This window comes from Ambystoma mexicanum, chromosome 12 (assembly GCF_040938575.1).
Source record: "Ambystoma mexicanum isolate Mex_15411 chromosome 12, UKY_AmexF1_1, whole genome shotgun sequence".
Lineage (NCBI taxonomy): Eukaryota > Metazoa > Chordata > Amphibia > Caudata > Ambystomatidae > Ambystoma > Ambystoma mexicanum.
In genome coordinates, this window is record NC_090936.1 from 1,048,249,716 (window position 1) to 1,048,275,132 (window position 25,417).

A 25,417-nucleotide genomic window follows, 5' to 3' on the forward strand; every position below is an offset into this window, starting at 1 on the left:
TCACACATGTTCACTGTTGAAGTCTTTTGGGGGTTCCAGTACACATTTATTATTGCTACCAGCTCTTGTGATTCGGGCTTAGTCTTGGAAGTTCTTGAATTCCATGCGGTTAGGACTGCCAGAATTTCATATGTCCTCTTTACCACCTTCATAATTGCTACCCCGGAACCAATCCTAGTCGCTGTAAGTAGACCCGATGAAGGGCGGCCAAGTGGTCCCTTGTGTGCCGGTGATATTTCAATAGAGTAGCCATCGAGTGCCGGTTTTTCGCACAGCCAAGTCTCTTGAAGGCAAATGATGTCATACCCGCTGAGATCATGGCTCTCAGAGTTGGTAAGGTGTACATGTCCCCTAGTGTTCCAAGATGCTATACTTAAAGTATTGCTTATTGGAGTTGTCGCAGACGAATGGGATGCGGGTAACATTGGCTTTGCATCCCTTGGTGATTGCTATTTTGCTTGCCCTGGCGTTAAAATGTTGCAGAACCAGCTCCATTTACCCTTCTTTGTTTCAATATCTGTTTCATGGTGGGTTCGATTGGTTGCTTTTCTTCCTAATGGAGACTCAGTCCGTAGTGGTCTCCTTTCCTGGTCGTGAAAGTGTTCTGATGAGGCTTGATCTGTATCTCGAACAGACTTATGGTTTTGTCTCCTCTCTTGTCTGTAATCAAATCTTTCGTCTCTTCTTGACTTATTCGGCCACTGGGCTGGAGTTTGTGGACTTTGGCCTCCTCTTCCAGGTCTATATAGGTCTTCGGTTCTAGATTTGAACCTATAGTTCCTTTTTGGGGAAGTCCTGTGGGAGTATCTTGACGAGTCTTTCTGGATCGACGTCGAGATCTCGAATAAACTGAACCCTAGGTGTGCTAATTCCAAATAGGCGTCTTGAGAGAGGTCTTTCAAAGCTCGTTGTTTGATATGCAGGTACGCCTTTGCTAGTTTCTTACTGTGGTAAGGTTCTATTAGTACGAAATCGTCTGATTTTAAGTTTTGCAGAGTTTTAGTCTTTTTGAGTATCTTCAGCACCATATTGCGATTTAAGACCATATACTGGTCCGCTGAGGATGTTTGCTCAATCTTAAAGAGACGTGTCTTTGATAGGGAAGGACCACTCTGTCTCGCACGATCGTCTCTGGTGTTTCTCAGTGGACTCTTTTTCCGAGAAGAGTCAGGGACTGAGTCTGTAGATTGTTTTGGAATGTTGCGAGTTATCGAAACTGGAACACCGATGGGGTCCATTTCTTCAGGTTTTTTTTTTTCGGTCCTTTTTTTTCGGGTTTTTTTTCTTCAGGTTTTTTTTCTTGTGTCAGAGCATTAGAAACATCAGTAGGCTTGATATTTTGAACATGAACACCTTTCGTGGCCATAGGGTTCATTGAAATCATCTTAGTTTCATCTAGGTGCTGGCTTAGGTCCATTAGTGAGCTCTGGGTTATAAATTCTTCTACCGATCTCGGAGAGGAAGACGTACAAATTACTGAGTTATTTGCGCTTTCAGTTGACTCAGGTAAAGTCGTGATTTCTTTTACTCGTTCTGTTTGTTTGTTTCTTTTTACCATCAGAGGGTCCAGAGCCGAGATTGTTTGATCTCCGCTTTTTCTCGGTTCGTTTCTCTTTACGATTTTCAATAATGATTTACTTTTAGTTGCAGGTGTTACTGATTTTAGTATTTCACTCATTTTCTGTTGGTTAGACACTGTTGTGGTGGTGTGAGGAAGCTCTTCTGGTTGCCTAATAAAGACCGGTGCCAGATCTCTAAGCACGGTTTGCCCATCAGTCTGAGATTCCTTGTCCACTGTAGCTGGGGAGGCTTGTTTTAAACGAGACAAAACGTCTTCTATCCTGCTCAGCTTTTCGTCCCAAGTATCGGTACGGTCTTTATTTTTTTTGTCTAGTGCTGTGATAAATCCTTCAACAAAAATCAGTTTGCTATGCATCATTGCGGTTAAAACCGTACTGTCTTTCAATGAGTCATTAATTGCTTCATAAAGCTTACTAAAAGGGGCCAAAGCAATGGTGATAGCTGACATGATGATTGGGAGGTCTGTTTTTTTTGAAGGAGAGTCTTTATTTCCTGGAGTCGCAATTTCACTCAGTCTTCGATTTTTTGGGGGAGATCTAAGGTGAGATGTTTGTTGGGGTGCTTGGTTTATCACATACGGGAGAGCGTCGGGATTAAAAGTCTCCACATCTGAAAACCGACGATCTGGCAGGGGACAAATATCTGGAGACATCACGTATGGACTGGATTGTCGGTCTGGGAGTTTTATAGGCGTGGACGAAGTTTGTAAGTCCTGTTCGAGGGTTTTGGGGCTAGATGGTTTAGAAGCCCCTTTCGGATTGACCTCTGGCGTGCGTGATTTATCCATAGGTAAACGAGTGACCTCCTCTGGGTTGGTGCTTTTTAGATTTTCACCTCTTTCACTGTTCGAATCGATCCTAAATTGTTTACTTGGTTCACCCCTTTCAGCTAGCCGTTCATTTCTTGGGGGTTCCAGGACTTCTTTCTCCCCCTCGATTGGATGCTTTCAACTGTTTGTATCTGTGCCTGGTTTGGCAGACCCGGCATTTCATTGGTTAATTTCCGTGATTTGCTCATCGGCGGTAGATCCTGGATTGCCTCTAGCATTTCAGCGTCTGATAATTCTTTTGTTTGCTCTAGTTTTTTTTTAAATTGTTTATTTATAAAGTCTTTCAGGGCACTTGACAAAAGAGGGGCCGGTAGGGCTAACTTCCCTGTTTTTCTGGCTCTGTGTCCTTTTACTTTGACATTTGAGGAGTATGTTCTCTTTCTCTTTTGGGTTTGTTTTGAAGGTTCCTGTGAGAGTTTAGTTTGCGGTTCCGATGCCGTGGCTTTCTCCACTTGGGCACTCGTCAAATCCAAAAGCGAGTCCATGAGCAGCACTACGCATGAATTGCTTTGATGGGTGGGCAAGTTCTTTGGGAATCCACACACCGACACCTCCTCTACAACCACAGTTCCCTGTGTGGGACATTTATCACCGGCTATTTCTTGGGGGATCAAGTGAGGGTTTGTTTTATTCAGAAATGTATCTTGGGAGGCATGGTACTGGGCCGCCACCGTACTTGACGTTGAATTTGTATTGAACGATGTGTCCGTTGTAAATCCCTTGGTGGGGCCCCTTGATACCGGCAGTGAGACGACATCGTCCTGGGCGGGCTCTGAGCTCGCGATTTTCTCCACACTCGCGTCCTGGTTTCCCAGAGAATCCACCGCATGGATAGCGGTCGTGCTGCTTCCCGCGGCCACACTCCCCCTGCCTGGGGCTGGATGCACAGGTGCCTGGGTCGCCCGTCCTCCGACGGAAGAATCCCGAGCACCACTCGTCTCGATTCCGAGACGGGAAGGCAGAGCCTACCGGGCAGGGGGCTGATTGCGATTGCCAGGGTGAGGGGGTAGAAGCAGCTGTAATCCATCGGAAAGCGATGCGTCCTGGGGTCTCCCCCTGCAAGTCCATGTCGCCGGAGAAACCGGGGATACAGGTATGTCTGGTAACATATTTTTGGTTTTGTTTGATTCAGTGATTTGACCGTGTAGTTCTATTGGTCTCTCTTTTAAGTCCCCTTCTGAGTCTGAATTTTCCGAGGCATTTACAGACGTGTCAGTCAGGGGGATTGATTGCGAGTCTATTGATTCAGAGGAAATGTTCGAGGTACTTGGAAGTCTTGCCTCAAATCCGGCCACAGGCCGGTGGATATATTCAGGTCTTTGTTCACTGATTCCTGTGGTCCCTGTGATCCCTGAAGCTTGGGTCGGGAAAAAAATAATATTCGCTGCATTTGTTGAAGTTTTAGTAACGGGAGAGACGACTATCGTTGCTTTTGGTGGTAGTCGCTGATGTTTTTGAATAGGTAGCGTAGATTTAAGGTTTGTAATATTACTTTTGGTTGATTTCAGAGAACTTCGTAGAATTCTAGGGAATTGTTCCTGGGGAGGGAGGTTCGTAGTATTGGTATTAGTGGGTTGGTAAGACTGGTGAGACTGAGTCTCCGATATTTCAGTCTGATTAAATGTCTCTCTCACCTCTTTCACCTCCATTGTCCTCAGCTGTCAGCAGCGGACTGCAGAAGACTGCTCTCCCTCTGCTCTCGCTCCGCGAAAAATGGCAGGTTTAAGGCACTTCAGGCAGCGTAGAAAGACTGCAGAAGACTGCTCTCCCTCTGCTCTCGCTCCGCTCCACATTTTTTCTTCTGGAGAAAATTGCTGACATGTGGCTTTTTGTGCATCTCTGAACCACCAAGTTTCATAGGTGGATTAGCTCCCTCTCCCTGCACCCCCCCACCAAACTCTGTATTCCACCCTAAAAGCTTCAATACTTTCTTCCTTCCTTATCCCTCCTTTCCTTGATAATGACTGTCATCTATTTCCTTATTTCATGTAGTGTAATTCTCTACAAAGTGCTTTCCGACACTGTAAACTTGGAACATTTAAAACAATAACAGCGAGTTCATGAAAAGTATGCATATGCACACATAAGTTAGCTGCCTGGTTAGAGGGTGATTGAGAGATTTGTTTTGTCTCTGCCTTACTGAGGTCAAATATATCGATTTAAGATATAACAGATTTGAGAAGTGTTTTTCTTCATACGTTCTAGCCAAGATACTGTCAGGCAAAAATGCAACACTAGACTTGCAGAACAGGTAGCTGCTGCCAATCACAACTTACTCGACTGTACCCTGCATGAATACACATGCATTTATTAATCTATTTTACATTTATTTTTTAGTAGAACCTTGTTGGAGCATTTCTGGTTGTGCATACCATTTGACGGCAGCAGCTGCACAGGCGGGCTCATGCCTTACCACTTGGCAACTATGTCAGGCATATGATGGCATTATTGTGGCATTTGAGGCCTGCACTTGACATATGGCAGGCAACCCCTAATAGCTTTGCAATTGCTTGTTTTATCATCATAATTGTTTTTAATCATAGTTATAATCCATGTTTTGTTCTGGATCAAATTCTTAAATTAATTGATGTGAATTTTGTATGGAAGCTAGCGTGTAATTCATACTCTACTTCTTAAGGGTCTGTAATGGTCAATACCTCTAAGGCTCATCCACAGCACATGTATTTTACTTATTTTTGGCCTTGTTTGAATGTCTTTGAAACAATGTCATCTTTCAAAATTCATGGTAATGACGAATCGGAAAATGAACTGTTTGCATATTGATACTTTGCTTTGTTTCCATAATATCAATGGCGCCCAATCACTTAGGCCCCCAATATAGCTGGCCTCGAAAGGTAGGAAAAGAATTGTAGTTTACACCAGGAACAAGATTCTCTCTGCAAGTGTCATCCCTAAACATCATTATATACAAATGAGACGGAGCAACAATCATTGTCTCTGCAGTTTCTAAGAATCTGATGAGAAAATCTCAAGAAACTCTGAAACACATGATAAATCCACTTGACTATGCTCTACTTTTTAATAATGACATTACATTGACTTCATTTATTGATCTTGGAAGGATGAAAGGCTGAGTTTGCCTTGTCAGGATTCAAATTTGCGACCTACAAATCACACATAGATCGCAGAAGCGGACCCTTAACCAGCTGAGCTATCTTAGCAGCCTATCAACTTGTCATATGCATGTATAAAGGAATGCACTTACCATGCACCAGAAGTTCAACTTGTTGTGGTGCGTAACTTTCCTTATCACTTAAAATCCAATGACACGTGTAATGCCCAGCATCTGATGCTCTCAGGTTTTTCAGTAAAAGGGATGCATTACCCTTAGGAAACTCTGCAGGAAATAGCTGGGTCCGCCCCTTGAACTCCTCAGCCTGATACTGCGGCTGGTCTGATTCATTGAAGTAGCTGTGCAGGACCTCATCACTGTCTGAGCGCTGCCAGTTAATGACAAGGCAATCCAGCCTGAAGTCACCCGTATATGCTCCATGGCAAGGCAGGAGCACGTCTCCATGTAAAACCCCAGTCAGTACAGAACGTGCAATGCCTAGCAAAACAACAGACATTAGATATAAGAGAGAGACATGCCAAATCAAGCGTTAAATGTTGAAATCATTGAACAGTAAAATCCGGCAAGGTTTTAAGAATGAAGAAACACGTATGCAAATATTTACCACTAAAAATTAATTTATGTACATTTGTATCAAACACACTCACGTTAGAATTGTGAAAACTTTGCTGGATGTTGATACTATGGTCCAGAGACCCAGAGGTAAATCTAAGTGTTTTTGCAATATTTAATTTGAATAGTATGTCAATTAGAATTACATGTCATATATTCTATATTTCCACACGTTTATTTACATCCCAGGAACATGTATATTTTGTGTATTTGCCTATAAAGATGCTTCCACCTGTGGAGATAGATGGGCTTTGCCAAAAACTTTCTTTCTGATCTTTTTTCTCAGTGTTTGCAGGTTTCATTTTCTTTACTCTCACAGTTGGCACTCGCTTTTTCTCAGGAGATTTCACTAATACAAAACTCAGGGTGCATGACCCCGCTACCTAGAGGAGGTCTCATGGATTAATCTCTCTAGGGAGCTTCCTCTGTAGGGAAACCCATAATCAGAACCAGTTGCTTTGCAAATAAAGACACGATAGCAGTCAGCATAAATAAGCATGTAAATGAGTCAGGGCAAAGATGGCGTTTGGGATCGAGTGGCATTTGTAAGTACCAGGCCGGCGATCCCGATTCTTCCCCCTACTAGCAAAGATAACCACATTAAATTGTGAAGAGGCGAAGGGAAAGGCGCTGTGTATTCTCCCAGGAATGGATGGTCCGTGGAATCCGTTTTGATGATGAGGCATAAACTGAGTTCTCTCTGAGTGGCACAATTGTTGGCTGTCCCCAACATGGTGGCCTGGCACTCCACTCGAGACAGCAGAAGGGGAAGACTGTGTCAGTGCAAATCTGAACATTTATGTTTGCCTGTTGAGCTTTCCAATGGGAGAGGGGCTTATATGCACATAACGCCACGTGAAAAATAATTGCTCGAGTGGACCTTTTGGAGGAGTGAAGAGTTTCTCCCAATAAAACATGGGAAAAATAGACCAGAATACAAAACGATCAACAATGATATGTTGACCACTCCTTGTTGAGAGAACTTGGAGCTGATGGTGGTTGGACCACTATGGAGACACAGCTTAATGCAACATAAAGGATCTCTAACATGGAGGGGTCATGATGTAGAACATAGAGTGAAACCGTTAAAAGTGTACTCGCGGGTAGAACAATGAGGATCAGGCCATGGCATACAGCCGGGTGCAGCAAGCAAACTGGCACAAGGCACAAAGGCTGGGGTAGGGGAGAATGGGGTGGGTGGTTACATTACATGCTTTGTCAGACTCAAATCAAACTGAACGGCCCAGTTTATCTGTTATAGCGCCTCATCATATAAAGATTTGGTTAAATATGTTCTGCACCAATTGCAGAATGTTCAAGGAGTAGTAACGGCGAGCAATGTTTAATGTGTGGCCATACAATGCAAGGGGATGGAGCTCCCCATCCAAAAGGCACAAACTATTTGCAGAACTCACTTTGTATTGTTGATAGGGACGTCACAGACATGGAGAGCAGGGATGCTGTGCTTCTCTCCTGCTGCCGGCAGATACGTGAGAGAGAAGGGCATGGCATTTCTGCGCACACCCTTCCCAGCTCATCTACTCTTCCTGACAAATAGAAAAACGTGGTGCATGATGGCGCAACTGGGCTCTTTTGGGAAATCCTTGCCATGGTGCAGATGTCCCTGGGCATTTCATACTAATATATGGCCTATGATATAAGCACCTAGGAATTTGATTGCAAAGCTTAGCATACCATGTGACTACCTGGCCAAATGATGCTTATTTCCTGCATATGGTGGAAGAATATGAACATGTTGTAACAATACTTGAAATATGATGTGAGTATCTGGTATATTCTGGCTGTACCAGTCCTGTGATGCGAATTCCTGAGAAGTTGATGCCCATACGATATCCATAGCGGGCCATTTGTTGGCAAAAGCTGCCAAATGGTGTCAATAGCTGTACATTTAAAAGCAATAATTAGAAAATTGGGTAGGTGCCTTGCAATTTGATGTCAACGTCTTGAAAGTGTCTGTGCACAACATATTAATACTTGCCAAATCCTGTCAGTACCTAGAAACATTATGTAAAGACTTGGCAAGTGTGGCAAATGATGCCAGGACCCGTGAAATCATGGGAGCACTTGGGCATATGATGTCGTTATCTTGCATCGGATGCGAGTTCCTGTCCATATTGTGGCATAATATGTGCTTACACTCGCGAATGGTGTGAATACCTGGTGATATTATGGCTATACCTGACAAATAGTGAAAGTGCTTGGGAATATGATGGCAATACTGGACACATGCTGTGAGTCTCTGGGCATGTGATGAGGATTCTTTGCCAATTGTGTGTGTGTTCACCTCCTGATTACACCTAAAATTTCTCATATTTGTCTAGGCAGTTTAGTGAACTACGCCCAGAGACCGTGGAGGTTTAGATACCCTGTTCACATATAAATAAGCAACCAGCACTTGAAAGTATGATACAAATTCTTAGAAAATAGTGCGATTACTTGGTAACACAGAAAACTATTTTTCAATACAATTGATTTGCTTTCGTGGCTCTTCCTTTTATAGACATTAGGGCAGTGTCATCTGTGGTCTGTCAAATGAGGCAGACTCCATTCTGTCTTTAACCATCCCTACTGGGACAGTTGTCTACATCTCTAGCACATCAAAGTTACAACCTGGTGCTGATCCGAAGGGCAAGACATGTCTGCAACATTATCATTGTGCGCCCCTAAAAGTGAGCAGCCTTTCACCACAAGGCCCTGTGCTTTTCTCTTAGTGTCTTTATACAACTCCAGGTAAGCTGCATTCAGATCCATAGCCACCAAGTATTTACTTGGTAAGACTTCCCTCTGTGTATTTTGGATTGCTCTTTTGCTATCCCGATTTTCCGGGATATATCATGTAATGATTAATTTCCTTATTTGATTTCAATTACTGTTTTTCTTAAACCTGTTAAAACATTGGACTTGATCTGGTTGTTTGACACTCTGACTTTGCCTCTAGTAGACCTTTTGCACTAGTGACAACATTTTCTAACAGGTACTCGACTTTATGCGTCAGCATTTTCACAACCTCCTCTGTTTTAACTTCATTTTGAACATTAGCATGGAATGAATACAGGACCACTATCATATGCCTCCTGCTATGTCCTTGGTATAAATTAGCGACTAGTTGTGTGAAAGATTGCATCTGGCAAGGGTATTTTTATTTTTAGCATAATAATAAAATGCAGGTAATTCTCTCTCAGGCAGGTTGGTGCACTAACTAGGCAACCCTTTCAGCAAACTCCATACTGCAAGCATAGTGTACACCTGTGTCGTGCTGAATCAGTATCCTGTTCTGCGGTTCCTGCTCTCCAGACGCACAGAGCAGGTTCAGAGGTCAGAGGTGCCCTCTTCACAGCTGCAGCACAAGTCACTTGAGCACAATGGCTGCATTTAAGAGATGCACTGATGTCCCCAAGCCACATAACTATGAGAGTCACTATCCTGGTGGCAGTTGTAAACTTAAATATATGCCATACCTGAGTTTAGGGTACAGTGGTTTTTATCGATCATAATTATTAAAGCCACATCAAACTGATATCATAAATGTGTCAGCACTGTAAGCCCAGCTCAGCTGTGGAAGGGTTATGTTTCTTCTGGTCAGGCAACCTAGCCCTACCAGGGCAGAAGACTGAATGGCTGCGGCTCTCCCTTGATCCTTTGTGAGGTTTGGTAACACCTCTCACCAGCAGGACAACCTCCCAGCAGGAGTAAACCTGGGAAACAGGAATCAAAGGGCACACCCATTCCAAAAGGACTAGCCTCACATCAGGGTGCTGCATAGCAAAAGGGTTTTTGATGCTATGGTCAAGGGGGGGGGGCGGAGTGAGTGTAGACAGAGGGATCTCAGCATAGGACGATGCCACCATCTTTTCTCTCTCTCTATAACTCTTTCTTTGCTGTCTCCTCAACTTCCTTTAGCGTAAAGCATTTTGTATATGATGTCAGAAGGCAAAGACCACTTGTCTGAAGAACAGGGATTAGACCCCTTAAATCGGACTTGCTTAGTCCAATCACCAGTGGAAATGTGCCTATAAGGAGAGCAATAGAAGTCAACACGACTCCCAACTACTTTACTTCTATAAGGGGGAGGGTGGGAATAGAAATAATAACAAATGATTAGCCCCTTTCACCTAGGTCTAGTTTGTATAAGAAAACTCTAAACAAAAGTAAAATAAGAAGAACAAAGACAACCAATTTCCAAAAGGATATAAATGTATTTTTCGTACAAAAGGCAGAACAATAATCTGTGTTTGACAAACAGAATGTGTCCAACTAATTAAAAAGAAAAACACAAGCAAAGGAGATAAGGCCAGTCTTAACCTATACTATAAGTAATAATACACTACAGAAAAAAAATCTGATTTGCATAAAGTCAACAGGGGTGAATATTTTGTACGAATTAGGTACTAAATTAATTTAAATGTCTAATGTCCCAAGATTAATTGTAGCTGGGTACACTAATGTATCTATCTCGACCAAAGAACTTCAGGTTTGGCTGTTCAGGTGGCATTGCTTTAGTCCACTTTAGCCTTAATCAGGATGAAAAAGAGGTTTCGGCTAACAATGATTTAGGTTGTGGTCTTTGTAGTTCAATAGTTGAATCTAGAAAAAGAAAATGTAAGAAAATTGGCTTGTTATGGTATGACTATGTCATTTGAAATGTCTAAGTTGACCAGAATAAAATGGTACCTTATATGTGGTGCAGTTCATGCAGGAAGCTGTAAACGTATCTCGTTTTAATCTTTCTTAAAAGGAGCCCACTGATGTGTTACTCTACAAAAAGCCAACATGATATCTTGTTTTAGAGCTAAGGTGATATAGGGCAGAGAAGTGGCCAACAAATGTCACTATGAGCTCAATGTGATGTTAATTAAACTCGTGGGTTTATGCAAGCAGTGTATGGCAATGGCATATAAAAGGAATGTGTGATAGATGTCCTCAGCAAGGATTCCTGAGGATGGAATTAATAAAGATCACTACACACAGTCTGGCCGGGCCCTAATCGATACAAAATTGCTGAAGTATGTGTAACCGGTGTCAAATTCCTGAATGTGCATGCTGTGTGGGATTGTAGGGGGGGCTGGAAGCTGTCTAGCCCATGTCTCATCTATTGCAAATGAGGCTGTCGCATTTAGAATGGCGTCGAGATACGGAAGCATCAGAAGCAGGGGCGTTCATTCAGAGCTGTAAATGCGGTCTGAACTGACCGATTAGTTTTGAGGCGTAGCATGTTGCAAGCAACTACAGTGATGCTTACAACACTTATTACATAATCCTTTATGCGCACCATCTTGGGCGAATAAGAGTAAACAAAGAGTTGGGACCTGAAAGGTCTGTCAGATAGGGAAACGTCAATCCAAAAGTTTCTGTCGGCTTCTTTAAGAGGATTTAAAACCAGGACTCTCCATTGGAGGTGGTCATTCAGACCTGAAACATGTCTAATGTCGATGAATCCAATGTTGCTCCAGTTTGAGGAGACTTTGTGACATGGAAATGTTGTTAATGTCAGAAGAAAATTTTTCAATGAGAAATCAGACAATCTTCTCTTTCTGAGTGTAGAACGTGAAACATTTACGCTTTATGCCAGTTCCACCAAAGCACAAACATTCCTACTATTTTGGATTTATTGAGGTTTATTGTTTGCTGGCCAGACATTTGTTTCACCTTTAATTTCTCCTCAAACCTCAGATGTGACAACATTTACAATATATTTGATACATCTTTGAACATATCAGTATAAATCCATACCACTCTGCACTGTCCTTTTAAAGAGCAATTGTGTTTTTTGAGCATACAAACAGCAATATTCTTTGTTATGGATTATTTTTTAATCCAGTTGCTGCTGGGAAATTGAAAGCAGATCTATTCAGTGGTGGTGCCAAATCACTATAGGCATATCATGAGTTTCTTCCAGTTCTGAGGCCAAAGTACATATTAAGTGTAAAATGGTAAAATTGAAAGTGCTAGCAATAAAACCTGCAGGCATTTATTTTGTAAAATGGTTGAGTGTAAATTATATGCAGATCGTTGCAGTGCCTTTACTGTGACTTTGCAGGCATTAACACGTGTATTCATACATAGTGCTCTCAGTTGTCCCCAACCCAAGCATGCGTAGGTCATGCAGTCCTGGTTTTGCATCCTGGTACTTGTAGTTTTGCCTTTCCAATTTTAAATTCAGATCTTTAAGTCCAAGAATGCAAAGCATGCTCTAGAAATAGAGGACTTGCCTAGGCATGACATGGCGATGCTTGAGAGCTCAACATATAGATGACTTACTGTTTATTTTATTGTCTATTGTTAGCAAGAATTTTATTTCACTTCATGTATATTGATATGTTATTTTGTGATGTGCACCTACTCCACAATGGTTTCTTGGTGCTGTGCCAGTTCACATCGCCAATGCTATTGGAGCCAAGCCAAAACAGATGGTTAACTGCCAAAAATCTGGGGTGAAATGTCAGGTCTTAAACTTTCAGCGAATGATAGCAAGAGCAGAAGTATATCCTACATCTGGAGGTAGCAGAGTACCATACAGAGGGAGCAGGAAAAAAAATGCATGACTGCCCTTAGAGGTGCCCTAGACCTATGAACGACAATGACACCATGTTGCCCAGAGTGTACACAACAAGGAGGCGTATATCTCTTTAATCGAGAGGACAGAAATTGGGTTCAGTGTTTAAAATTCAACAAAAGAGGGGGGCGTGGCTCTGAGCGGCCGCGAGCGGCATGACTTCTTACGATCTCCTGCGAGGCCCACTGCGCTAACACTATTGCCGCCGCTTCCAGACCCCGATTTTACAAGCAAATGTAAGGGATAACGTATGAAGCCGGGATGCAGCCGTCGTCCGAGTGGGTCCCCGCACCATTGCCGATTTGTGGCGGTTCGGTATGTTTCTCTCACCGGGACCCACCCGTCTTCAAAATGGCGACCGCGACTCAAGCCGCCGAAGCTACTCCATGAGGGGGAGGGGCAGACTCGTTAAACTAACTGCAGCCGAATAACACTCCCAGCTCGAATTCCCGCACTGACATAGCCCACCCAGTATGTTCCCCTGAAGCCGACATCTACAGCTGCGCTCCGGCAACCCACACGGCACCATCGGACAAGGGAGGGCAGCGAGTCGCCAGTTGCCCGCGTGGTCCTCGCCTGATACTGCGCCGGAGCCGACGAGGACTCCAGACTCCGGGGGCCCCACCGGCCCAATCTTCCTGCATGTGTCTCGCTCCTACTTTCCCCCAGCCTACGGGGGGTTCGAACATCTGCGGCTTCCCCCCCCGGCTGCAGACAGGCGGGGCCTGTTGCGCCGGGTGGAGCGGAGAGCGGAGGCGTGGAGGGGTTCGAGCTCCGCAGTCTCCCGTCTGGGGCCTCTCGGCCTCGACTCCCCTGCTTCCGCCAAGGCGGCCAAGGTGGCACCTCAGGCAGATTCACCCGGGCTCCCACCAAAGTCCGGACAGGGCTGCCGGAATCCACCCGGAGTTTCATCCCATTAGAGCTACGGGAGCTCCCACCGGACTGCCTACCCAGCATTCTCAGCAGCCCCAAGCCACAACGCAGAGGGCTCACTCTCCCGAGCTCTCATGAAACGGCCTGAAATCTCTATGTCCCCTGAACAGCACATCAAATCAATCCCCTTGAGGTGAGGAGTGGGGGTAGCGGGGGGAACCCCACCTGAATCCAACAGGTCCTGAGGCCTGGGCCCACACAGACTCCCGATCCTTACTAGCACCATGAGCCGGCGCCTCCAGGCCCCCTGGCCGGTCTCGCCTGGCTCGCCAGGCCTTTCCTAAGGGGCTCCCCACAGCTCCTTCCCCTCCCAACGGGGTCCACCAATCGTGCCCCTAGGGCACACCGGCCCCAGCTAAGGGCGGCGAATTACACAATCATAATCTTTGCTCCACGGCCGAGCTCCTTGGACTGAATCTGGCAGGGCAAGAACTTGTTGAGTGCCTTTGAGCTCTCCCCTTGCGGAGTGAAGCTAGACACCCCATGTCGAAGGCGCTCCCACAGAGACCTTGCAGTGGCAAGATGTTGAAAAGCAACAAGGCATCCAAACAAGCTGATATTATTTGCCTAATGGCCAACTCATCCGCTGATAGATCCAGAAAGGGGGAGCCGCCGGAAGACTCTTCCAATAATCCCATATCCACGGCACCTGCTTCACTCCAAGTCACCTCCCAGATGGTCACCAAAGCAGACTTACAAGATTTACTGTCAGCCTTGACCAAAGAGATCCAAAAAAGCACAGAAGAGGTCACGAAGAAAATCAACTCCCTGGATAAGCGGGTGGGGGAAGTAGAACACCGAACCGCAGAACTTGAATCTGAGGTCTGCAACCAAAGATTTGAAGGTGAACAGGACAGGGACAGGATCGCAGCCTTAGAGGCAAGATACAATCTCCTGGAAGCGAAACAGGAGGATGCGGAGAATCGCTCTTGAAGGAATAACATCCGCCTAAGACGGATCCCATCATCCGTCCCAGATGCAGAACTAAAAGGCTATGTCTCGGACCTCCTCTGATTCATAATCACTCTCCCGGCCACCTCACCCCTGGAGCTGGATCGAGTGCACAGAACATCCCCAAGGCGGGAATCCGCGTTCCCCCCTGGAAGTCCTGGTCAGAATACACTTTTTCCAACTGAAAGAAGAGATCATGCGCGAGGCGAGGCAAATGCACCAGATCACCTTTCAGGGATCCACAATTTCACTCTATCAAGACTTAGCCATCTCCACTCTTCAAAAATGAAAAACCATGAGATCATTACAGAATGGTTGCGCGAAAGAAAGATCCCATACCAATGGGGATTCCCGGCCTCGGTCAAATTCAAATGGGAAGGGGCACAGAAGCAAATTAACTCACCAAAAGAGGCAGCGAAATTCACGGGTCTTGGAGGATCGGAGGGAGGATCCGAACCGGCCCCCCCCCGGGCCAAGCCTTCAACAGGTGAATGGTCAAAAGCCTACATGCGGCGCAGGCTACGGGGCCCCTCCTAAGAAGACCAGCAATCCGGGATGACCTTGTAGAAACGACCCAAAACTCAGGGAGAAGATGCTTCACAGAGGCTTCACAGGCAACAATCTATAAGGTGAGACACTTTATTCAACTCACAAAGGTTCAGGCTCTTCATCCAGATGAAGCCCTCAAAGAGTCTCCCTTGAAATCACTTCTACAGTGCGGGAGCAATGTTCGAGTTCCAACGCGTTCCAGTTCATCGGCCCAGTTGACCACTATCTAGTGCAGTGGTGCCACCAGTTCCCCTTTGGCAGTAGGATGACGGTTTTCCTACCAGTTCAAGCGGGGATGAGGGGGGGATAGAAGGGTTACAACGGGTCCAGCCCATGGTCGGGTTCCCCGGCCCCTCCGAGCCCCGGCCCCAAAGCCAATTTTGCAGCAGGACGCAACAACAACTATGTTCCTATGAGCCCAAGTCAGCAAGCTCTCTTTCCTAACAGACTCTCAGTCCCGGCGGTGGGCCACGGATCAATCCACACCTAACACAAAAGAAACAGTCAATGTCAACCTCTAGTGAGATAAGAATCCTCACATGGAATGTCCAAGGCCTGAATTCGCCACGAAAACGTAAATCAGTGGAACGCCGACTGGGGCAGTTATCGGGAGACATCATCCTTCTTCAAGAAACTCACCTACTGCAGGAAGATGAACACCGGCTGAGATTCAGCAGGTACAAAAGAGCATACTTCGCCTCCTCTGGCAAGAAGAAGAGAGGAGTGGCAATCCTACTAAGTGATAGAGTCCCACTGTCAAAGATCACCATAAGGAGAGACCCGGAAGTCCGCTTACTCTTTCTAAAGGGCTTTTTCGAAGAACTCCCAATTACCATCGTTTCAGTATATGGCCCTAACACATCTCAAGCCAACTTCATCTCAAACCTAATACCAACCATACTAGCTTTCCGCGAAGGCCACCTGTTAATGTGCAGGGACTTCAATTGCATGCCAAATCCACAACTGGACAAAACCTCCCCCCCCACAAACACAGACTTCGCACAAGCACTATCAATAGCCAAACTGCTCAGAGAAACCGAATCAGTTGACGCATGGAGGTTATTCAATGACACCGCAGAGACTACACTCATCACTCCTGTATGCATAAAGAATTTTCAAAGATCGACCTTATACTAATACCTGGAGTCTTGTTCCCCTGTCTTAATAACGCAGAAATCCACACCTGCATGATATCGGATCACGCCCCAGTATCTGTTAACCTAGCCATCTCAGACCAAAAGCAACCTACCCAAAGACACTGGAAAATCAATGACTCACTGCTATTGGATGAGTGCATCAGATTGGAAACCGAAGAAACAATCTCCAACTATTTCAAAGAGAACACGACGGAGAACTCTCCCATTAACATCATCTGGGATGCCATGAAAGCGGTTGTCAGAGGCACACTAATTAGTGCCGGAGCGGAACAAAGGAGAGTCTCAAACATCATGTCAGATAAATTGGAGGAAAAGGTGAAACAACTGGGGGACGAACTGAAACGACATAGCTCCAGAAAAACCGAGAGAGCCCTGGGGAAAGCAAAAACAGCACTCGAAATGCACTGCGCCAACCGTACAGCCAAATCCTTAGCTTTCACAAGGCAGTTCTATTACATCAAAGGGAACAAGGTAAACAAGGTACTGGCGCAAAAACTGAAAAAGATCCACAGCCGAAACAATATTCTCAAACTAAGGGGGGAAGACGGAAAACCACTCTACTCTGAGGCAGAGAAAATTGAGGAACTGATGAAACATCACAAATCAATAATGTCTGGAAAGCCCACCACATTGGACAATCTGCCAAACTATCTACGCACCATACCTCCCCGTGGTTCCTCCCAGCTGGAAGACCTAGAATCCCCCATCACTATCGAAGAGATCACAGAAGCTATAAAGTCTCTAAAAACTGCTGCCCCGGGCCCTGATGGTCTATCTGCAAACTTTTACAAAAAATATGCCAGAATCCTAGCGCCCCAGATGGGGGCACTATTTAACTTCTTCGAAATCAGTTACAGGATCAATAGCAGAATCGCTCACAGTGCTGCTGCATAAACCCGGGAGGGACCCAGAGCCAGCGGCCTCCTACCGCCCAATCTCACTTCTGAACAATGACGGTAAGATCTTTGCTAAAGTATTGGCCAGAAGGCTTGGTCCGATCCTATCATCCCTGATTGAGATTGACCAAGATCAGACGGGATTTATCCCAGGGAGAGGGACCCACAATAATATTAGGAGGACAATAAACATTATCGAAAGTGCTCACAAAATGAAGGTGGGAATGGCCGTGCTATCTCTAGATGCACATAAAGCCTTTGACCTGGTGGACTGTGGATATATCCGGGCAGTCCTCGAGAATTTCGGCTTCGGCCCAAACTTCTTCACATGGGTAATGGCCAATTACCAATCTCCTACCACACAGCTGTGGGTCAATGGCACTAGATCCGGGTCAATCCACATATCCAGGGGCACGAGATAGGGATGCCCACTCTCACCCTTAGACAGGGATGCCCACTCTCACCCTTAATCTTTGCTCTATCCATGGAACCTTTCGCAGAGAAAATCAGGCAAAACATTAGAATAAGCAGGTTATCCGTGGGAGGCCTTGAATATAAAATAGCGCTATATGCGGATGATGTACTAATTACAGCATCAAACCTGGCAATGTCCCTGGGCGCCCTGTGGGAGGAGATAGCAGAGTTCGGAGCTCTGTCCGGGTTCAAGGTAAATCTATCCAAATCCGCTGCCTTAGCAGTTAATCTCTCCAAACAAGAAAAAGACTCCCTCAGCCCCCTAATGCCGATTCCGTGGGCGACAGGTGCAATTGATTACCTTGGAGTACATATCCCAAATGACCCCTTACGCTTGTACTCGAGCAACTTCCTGCAGTTGTTTAGAGACCTCCAAAATGACCTGAAAAAGTGGAAGCCCCAGGAAATTTCCTGGTTCGGTCGGATATCCGCCATTAAGATGAATCTAATCCCCAGATGGCTGTACCATTGCACAGCATTACCAATTCACATCCCTGGTCTGGCCCTGACAGCCCTGCAAAAGAAAATTCAAGAATTCGTATGGGTGGGGGGGGACCTCGCATTGCCAAACGGATAATGATGAGGGGGATAACACAGGGAGTGTTGGGAGTCCCCGATCTAGCCAGATACACCCTAGCAGCACAATTGTCTCACACATTTGCATGGGTCCAAGAGACAGACACACCAAAATGGTCACATCTCGAAGAAGCGTGGTACCCGGTTGAGCCCTCAGCACTCCCACACCTACCAACAATAAAACTACAAGCGAACAGTGGGCCCTTACTGGCAACAATGACTACAGTCCACTGCTGGAAGGCAGCAGCACGGAAATGGGGCATCCGCGGAACCCTGTGCCCCCTAAGTCCCATCTGGAACAACCCTGAATTCACTCCAGGCATGTCCCCGCACAGCTTCCAACCATGGATAGTGGGTGGCTTACAAAATCCGAGGGATTTCCTAGAAGCAGGGGCTCCTATCTCATTTGAGAGGTGCAAAGAAAAATTTGGGGTGGATGAACAAGAAAGATTCCATTATGCCCAAATCCGACATTGGATGACCCACAGGGGAACCAGGGAGAAATGCTCCAGAGAATTAACAGCGCTGGAACTATCGCTGTTGACCCCTACCAGCAAAGGCAGAACCTCAGCCCTTTACCGATTACTAGATAGGGCAGACCCATCCAAAAAAGAAAGATACATGTTAGAATGGGAAAAGGACCTGGGTAAAGAAATGGAAATCGAGGTCTGGGGGAAAATCTGGGCCAGGTTGCACAAAAGTTCACAATGCATCACAAACAGGGAAGGGGGCTACAAACTCTGCTATAGGTACTACGTGACTCCGACTCAAATCAACAAGGCCAATCCAATATTCCCGGAACCTGCTGGCGCGGGTGCCCGACAACCGGCTCACTATTACACATGGTATGGACATGCCTGAAAGCAGAAATATACTGGAGAGAGGTAATAAAACACATCAAGGAAATCTCTGGCCTCTCTATCCCCTGGGATCCCGGAATCATCCTGCTGGGCGACACAGGTGACCACGCTTTCCCACTCTCAGGCCACATCTCCCGGCTATGCACGCACCTACTCCTAGCAGCGAAAATTGCAATGGCCCGGGTGTGGAAAGATAAAGACGGGCCCTCAGTAGCACTTTGGTGGGCTAAATGTTGGGACATAGCAGTCGCCGAAAAGATTACTGTGATCCGAGCAGGCTTTCTGAACAGAGCACTAAACATATGGGACCCATTCTTGGACTATGCCGCCAAGTTCCCGGCCCTCACCAGAAGGCCTCCATTAACAAGATGGCTCCAAAGCAGCCCACTTTATTGAACTACAACCCCCCGCCATAGGATTCCAATGCACTGATTCTCACCTGGCCACTGCGAACAGATCGTTCCATGAACTATAGTGTTCTGTCCACCAACTCAATCCCCTCCCCGCCGATCCCACCGAGAGACATTAACATATTTATATATCTATCTATTGCTGATTTGTTGTTGCTGCTATGCTCATTGTAATGCTTATGTGTAAAACCCAATAAAATATTGTTATGAAAAAAAATAATTCAACAAAAGAAATGACATAGGCCCTCATTACAACCCAGGCGTTCAGGGGTTAACGGCGCCGTAAAAGGTGGCGGCGCCGTTAAACCCTTAACGCCTGATTACGAGGTCCCTTTGCGGGTGGCACTTTAACACCTGCTTTTAGCAGGCATTAAAAAAACAACCCGCAAAGGGACCTAGGAGCTAATTACGGCCGTAATTAGCGCCTTCCCCAGTCCCATTGAGCCCTATGGGGCAAAAATGGGAATGCGGAAGGGCCATGGCGGCATGGGGAATTACCGCCCCGCCAACCTCGGAATGGGGCGGTAATTCCCCATTCCGCCATGGCGCAGTCGGTAAGTTACCGGCATGGACCATGGTGCTATTAGCACCATGGTCCAACGCCTGGGTCGTAATGAGGGCCATAGAGTTTTACAAATCACACAGTGATAAACAGGAATCCAGTGTAAGATGGCAAATATCACCCCTAGTTCAAACCTAAAAGACTGAGCACAGCAGCAGCCACCAGTCTCAAAAGGCTGCACACAGCAGCAATCACAGGCTCACATGGGGGTCCCTGGGTGCACCCACCCTGGCCAATCACAAGGCATGACAGCGTCCACCTATTGGTGCCTTTGGGAAAGCCGTGAGGGCACCATTCCTAACACTTCCTAAAGAGAATACAAGCCCCAAAATGCCTTGTGTGGTGGCCATTTTGGGGAGTAGCTGGGTATTAAAAAAGTGTCCGCGATTCCAAGATGGCCACCAGCACAGTGTGGACGTGCTGACGGCGCTCTCCGGTCCCCCGGAAGGTATGAGGAACCCACCACCCCACATACCGACTCCGTAAAGGGACAGAAAGATCCCCCATACCTTGGAGAAGGCGGACAGAGCCAGGAAGCACCACGGCTCGGGATCTAGGCAAGAGGACTCACCCCGATGGGCGACTGGAGGCGAGGGAGCAGAGCATCTGACGAGGGTGGGAAGAGTATCCGTCAGCCAGGCCACGAGACGCAGTGGGAGCCCAGAGCCGCAAACAGTGGTGGTGGGTGTCCCCCTGACCAAGTCGCGGCAGCGAACAAAGTTCTTGAAGCCGTGCCTCCCTCCAGTCGGGAAGCGCACAGGACAGTTAGAGACCCCTGGACCCCGGCGGGCACGGGGAGTGCTGAAGGCGGAGGCGGTGCCATCAGTCGGGTGGGCGATCTGCCGAAGCCGAACGGCCGCAGGAGGAGAGGGCCATCAGCCGGGCAGGAGCTCTGCCCAAGCCGAGCAGATGAAGGAGCAGCGAGCCAGGAGCGCCGTGGAGGAGCCCGAGTAGCCCAAGAAGCAGCAGGTGAGACAGCTGCCACAGCATGGGTGAAGTAGGCGGGGAAGAGCGGCTGTGGGGAAGCCGCGGGAGTTGAAGCGGCCTGGTACCGGAATCTCCGGAGGCGGCAGGGATTAACACGTGCAAGGAGGGTTGAGAGAGCGACGGGGAGCCTATACGGAGGACGGGAAGCACTCAGCGCGGAGGAGGCGGTCCAGCAAGAGGAGGAACACGCAAGGCGCTACCTCTGGACCCCCGACTTGGTACAGGGGTAGGAAAATAAATAAATAAATAAATAAATAAATAATTACCCTCAACAGACAGAGTGGAGGAATAAGCCCGGGGTCTGGATGAAATCCCTTGCTGGAATGTGCAGAAGCTCCCCAAATTCTGATGGAGGGGCGAGGAGGGGAAGGTCCCAAGCTGCCGGTGTTAATCTGCCTGTGGGCACCATTTGGCAGAGTGAGAGGTCTCTTCCGAGCTGGGCAGTGATTTACACCATTTCGCCCACAGGGGGACAACTGATCGTTGGATGTGAGTCTGAAGTCGAGGCCTGAGGGGTACCCCAGGTAGAGACACCCCTGGGAGCGAGGCGCACTAGAAGAGGAGGGGGTAGCAGTTGAGGCTCGCGGTAAGCAGCAGGCTACAGGTGATACAGCAGTGAACTAGCCCCCTTCCTGGTGGTACGCAATGGGGGGAAGAGAAGTGAGCCCTCCAGGAGACAATCTACGTGGTGCAGAGAGGGGGGCATCTGGGGGCTTTGCAAGAAGAATGACCTCGAAATCCAAAGGAAAGGGTGGTAAGCTGGCCCAGCCTCCAGGGGACCCCTTGGGCACCCTACACGCAATGTGGCCCACACAAGCCTCGAAAGACGGAGTCAGGGCAGCCAGGAGGAGACCGGAGAAGGTACTGGCCCAGGGAACGCGGAGGAATCATCTTTCATGTTGAGGCACGAATTTCTAGGGGAAATGCATGCTCTGCAAGCCAATCAGGCCAAAACGTTTCGGGAGTAATTCCAGCTTATGCGGGCAGACCTAAACAACGCCTTGGGTGAGATCAGGCAGGAGAAGCGGCAGTTAGGGGAGAGGACGGATGCTCTCGAAAAGGGCCTTCAAGAAGTGGACAAGGACAATACGGACAATAGTGAAGCTATTGAGAGATTGGACATTGCGATTCGGAACCTGGAGATTCAGATGGAGGATATGGAAAACAGATCCCGAAGGATCAATATAAGGGTTAAAATGCTACCAGAATCTATATCAGATAAGGACTTAAAAATGACTGTTCAAGAGATTTTTGCGGGGATTCTGGAGGAAGACAACCCGGAAACGATCGAGTTAGATAGAGTCCACAGAGTAGGGCGGATGACTAACGGGCAAACAGCAAGGCCACGAGATGTGCTGGTGGCCCTTGCCAGATACGCGCAGAAGGAAGCAATCCTCAGAGCGGCAAGGAAGCAGGAACCTATCATGTTCAAAGGGAAGCAGGTTGTGCTTTTCCAAGACCTGGCGAGTAGCACGCTCATAAAGAGGAGACAGATGGGCCCAGCGCTCAAGATACTGAAGGAGAAGGACGTCTGATATAAATGTTTGTCTTACTCTTCGAGTGGGAGGGCCGACAGAAAAGGATAACCTCCGTACAGGAGGGAGCGGACCTGCTTCAATTGGAAATGGCAGAGACCTCCTTGGATCCAGACACACAAGGCCCGATCTATCGGGCCAGGCCTAGACCGTGGGAGTGGCAAACAGCTGGAGAGAAAAGAAGAAAAGGAACAAAAGAGGAAGGAACGCCGCGAAAAGAGAAGTCCAGAGAAGAAGCTAAAGAGAAGTAAATAAGCCTCAGACAGAAAAAAGTGTTGAAGGGGTAATGGGCCTGTAAAAGGAGAGACGGGGCTGAAGGGGAGCTGGGGTGGCAAACATTTTGGGATCAGAAAGGGCGGGAATGCCCAAGGTAGGAGCGATGGGTGGGCAGAAGGGATTTGTCTACCTAAGGGTGGGGGGATGTGGGGGAGGTTGGGGGAGGAGTGGGGTAAGGGGAGGGGGCATCGGAATCGGGGCAATGAGACATTCAGCAAAGGGAAGGAAGAAAGTGCTGCGGGGAGGCTTACGAGATATACTAAGGGCTGTAACCCTTCAAGTGGGTATCGCATAATATAAGGGGGCTAAACACCCCCCTTAAGAGGAAAAAGTTGGAACACTTTATTAGGAAAGAGGGGCCAGATATTATGGGGTTGCAGGAAATGCACCTTCTGTACAGAGACCAGGGGCGGCTGAGGCCTTGTGGTTTCGACCAGATTCTGCATCCCTCAAGTCAAAGCAAGTCCAAGGGAGTTGCGCTGGCCATTAGGAGTACAGTCGACTTTAGAGTCGGGGAGGTAATAAGGGTTAAGGAGTGGAGGTATTTAGTGGTAAAGGGGAAGCATCAGTAAGTCCCCTACACGATTCCGGTGGTGTACGCTCCAAACGCGGGGCAGGAAAATTTCCTGCGGCGCGTTTTGAAGGTGCTAGAAGAGCAAGCCTGGGGGCAGATAGTATTGATGGGAGACCTCAACATTGCCTGGGATAGAGAGAGGGACAGAACCGGAGGACAGGTAGGAGAGGGGGGGGCGGTTATGTCCAACGGCCTGAAGGATAGAATTGTGAGGATGGGCCTAAGAGACACGTGGAGGGAGTTGAAAGGCAAGGAGGAAGGTCACACTTTCTTATCGGGTGTCCATGGATCTCAGTCGAGAATCGACTATATTTGGGTCTCTGTGGGGCTAGTGGGCAGGATACGGGAGGTGAGCACAGGCCCTATAGGAATCGCGGACCATAAAACGGTATCAGTTATTTTGGATATGGGTCGCAGAGAAAAGGGAGTTTGGAGCTGGAAATTCCCGGGAGCCATTCTAAGGGATCTGGAAGTTCGGAGGGAAATTGAGGAGAAGATTAAGATCTTTTTTGCTATTAACGGGAAGGAGGACACTCGGGAGGAAGTTAGGTGGGCCACCTTTAAGGCTACTCTTCGGGGGGATCTTATAGCGATAGCCGCTCACTGGGCTAAGCAAATGAGGGGACTAGAAATGCAATTGGAAGCTGAGGTAGAGGCGGCCAGGCTGAAAGCGGGAGTGACGCCGTCTAGGGCGGCTGTGAGAGAATATAGAAGAGCAGTGGGTCAGCTAGAAATTCTCCGAACTAAAAAAGCAGAGGGAGCACTGCTGGCAGTATGGCAGAATACTACGCGAAGGCGAATAAAGCGGGTGCGCTCTTGGCACGTCTCCTTAGGGGAGCAAGATCGAGAAATGCCATAACAGCGCTAAAAAACAGCTTAGGTGAGCAGGTCACGAGGGCAGGGGAAATGCAGGAAGTATTGGCGGAGTATGATGAGTCCCTCTATACGTCTCAGAATCCTATGAGTAAGCTGCAAGATGAGTTCTTAGGAAAGGTGCAGTTACCGAGCATCGGTAGCGAGGCCTGAGAAATTGTTAACCAGGAAATTACAGAAGAGGAAGTGCGAGGGGTAATCAGGGCCCTACCGGCGAACAAGGGCCCGGGGCCGGATGGGTACACGGCCGCCTTTTATAAGATGTTTATTTCACAGCTGGCCCCCCATTTGACCTCGTTATATAATAAATTCCGGCAGACAGATAGGATTGCTCCGTCCATGGAGGAAGCTAAACTAACCCTAATACTCAAGCCGAATAAAGATCCAGAGGAAAAATCATCCTACAGACCTATTGCGTTAATAAATATTGATGCTAAAATATACACTAAGATCCTTGCAAAAAGACTCGAAGCTTACCTCCCGCAACTGATACACCCTGATCAGGCAGGTTTCGTCAGGGGTAGGCACACATCAGATAATATCAGGCGGGTTGCCCACCTAGTAGAAAAAGTGCAGAAAACGGACACTCCCACGGTCCTTCTAGCTCTTGACGCTGAAAAGGCATTTGATCGCGTGGAGTGGTCCTTTTTTCCAGGTGACGGAAAAGATGGGTATTGGCGGGGAATTCTTCACCATGGTACAAGCTAACTATCAGGCCCCTTCCATTATGATAGTGGTTAATGGGACAGTGTTGCGATCGGTACACTTGCAGAGGGGGAACGAAACAAGGTTGTCCACTATCCCCCCCATGCTTTATGCGATATATCTGGAACCTCTTTTACAGGCGATTAGGGAGGCAGACGAGATACGGGGCATCCCCTTTGGGGGAGTGCAGCAGAAGGTTGTAGCATTTGCTAACGACATGTTGCTTGCTCTGACATCGCAGACTGCTTCCATCCAAGCAAGTACTAACCTGTTGGGGAAGTTTGGGGAGGTCTCAGGGTTAAAGACTAATGCTAGTAAATCCGAAATTTTGCATCTAACGTTGAAGGCTCAGGAGTACGATAGGCTGAGGGCGAGCACTCCTTTTATTTGGAGTCCAGGGGGAGTGAGG

General features: G+C 47.3%; 1 protein-coding gene across 1 annotated transcript in view; it reads right to left on the reverse strand.

The window, feature by feature from the left end:
• Positions 1-25,417, reverse strand: part of LOC138514712 (uncharacterized) — a 599,000-nt gene that overhangs the window by 470,107 nt on the left and 103,476 nt on the right. Inside the window, exon 2 of the mRNA XM_069630115.1 lies at positions 5,637-5,981. Coding sequence (XP_069486216.1) covers positions 5,637-5,981 — 345 coding nt within the window. The remainder of the gene's footprint in view (positions 1-5,636; positions 5,982-25,417) is intronic.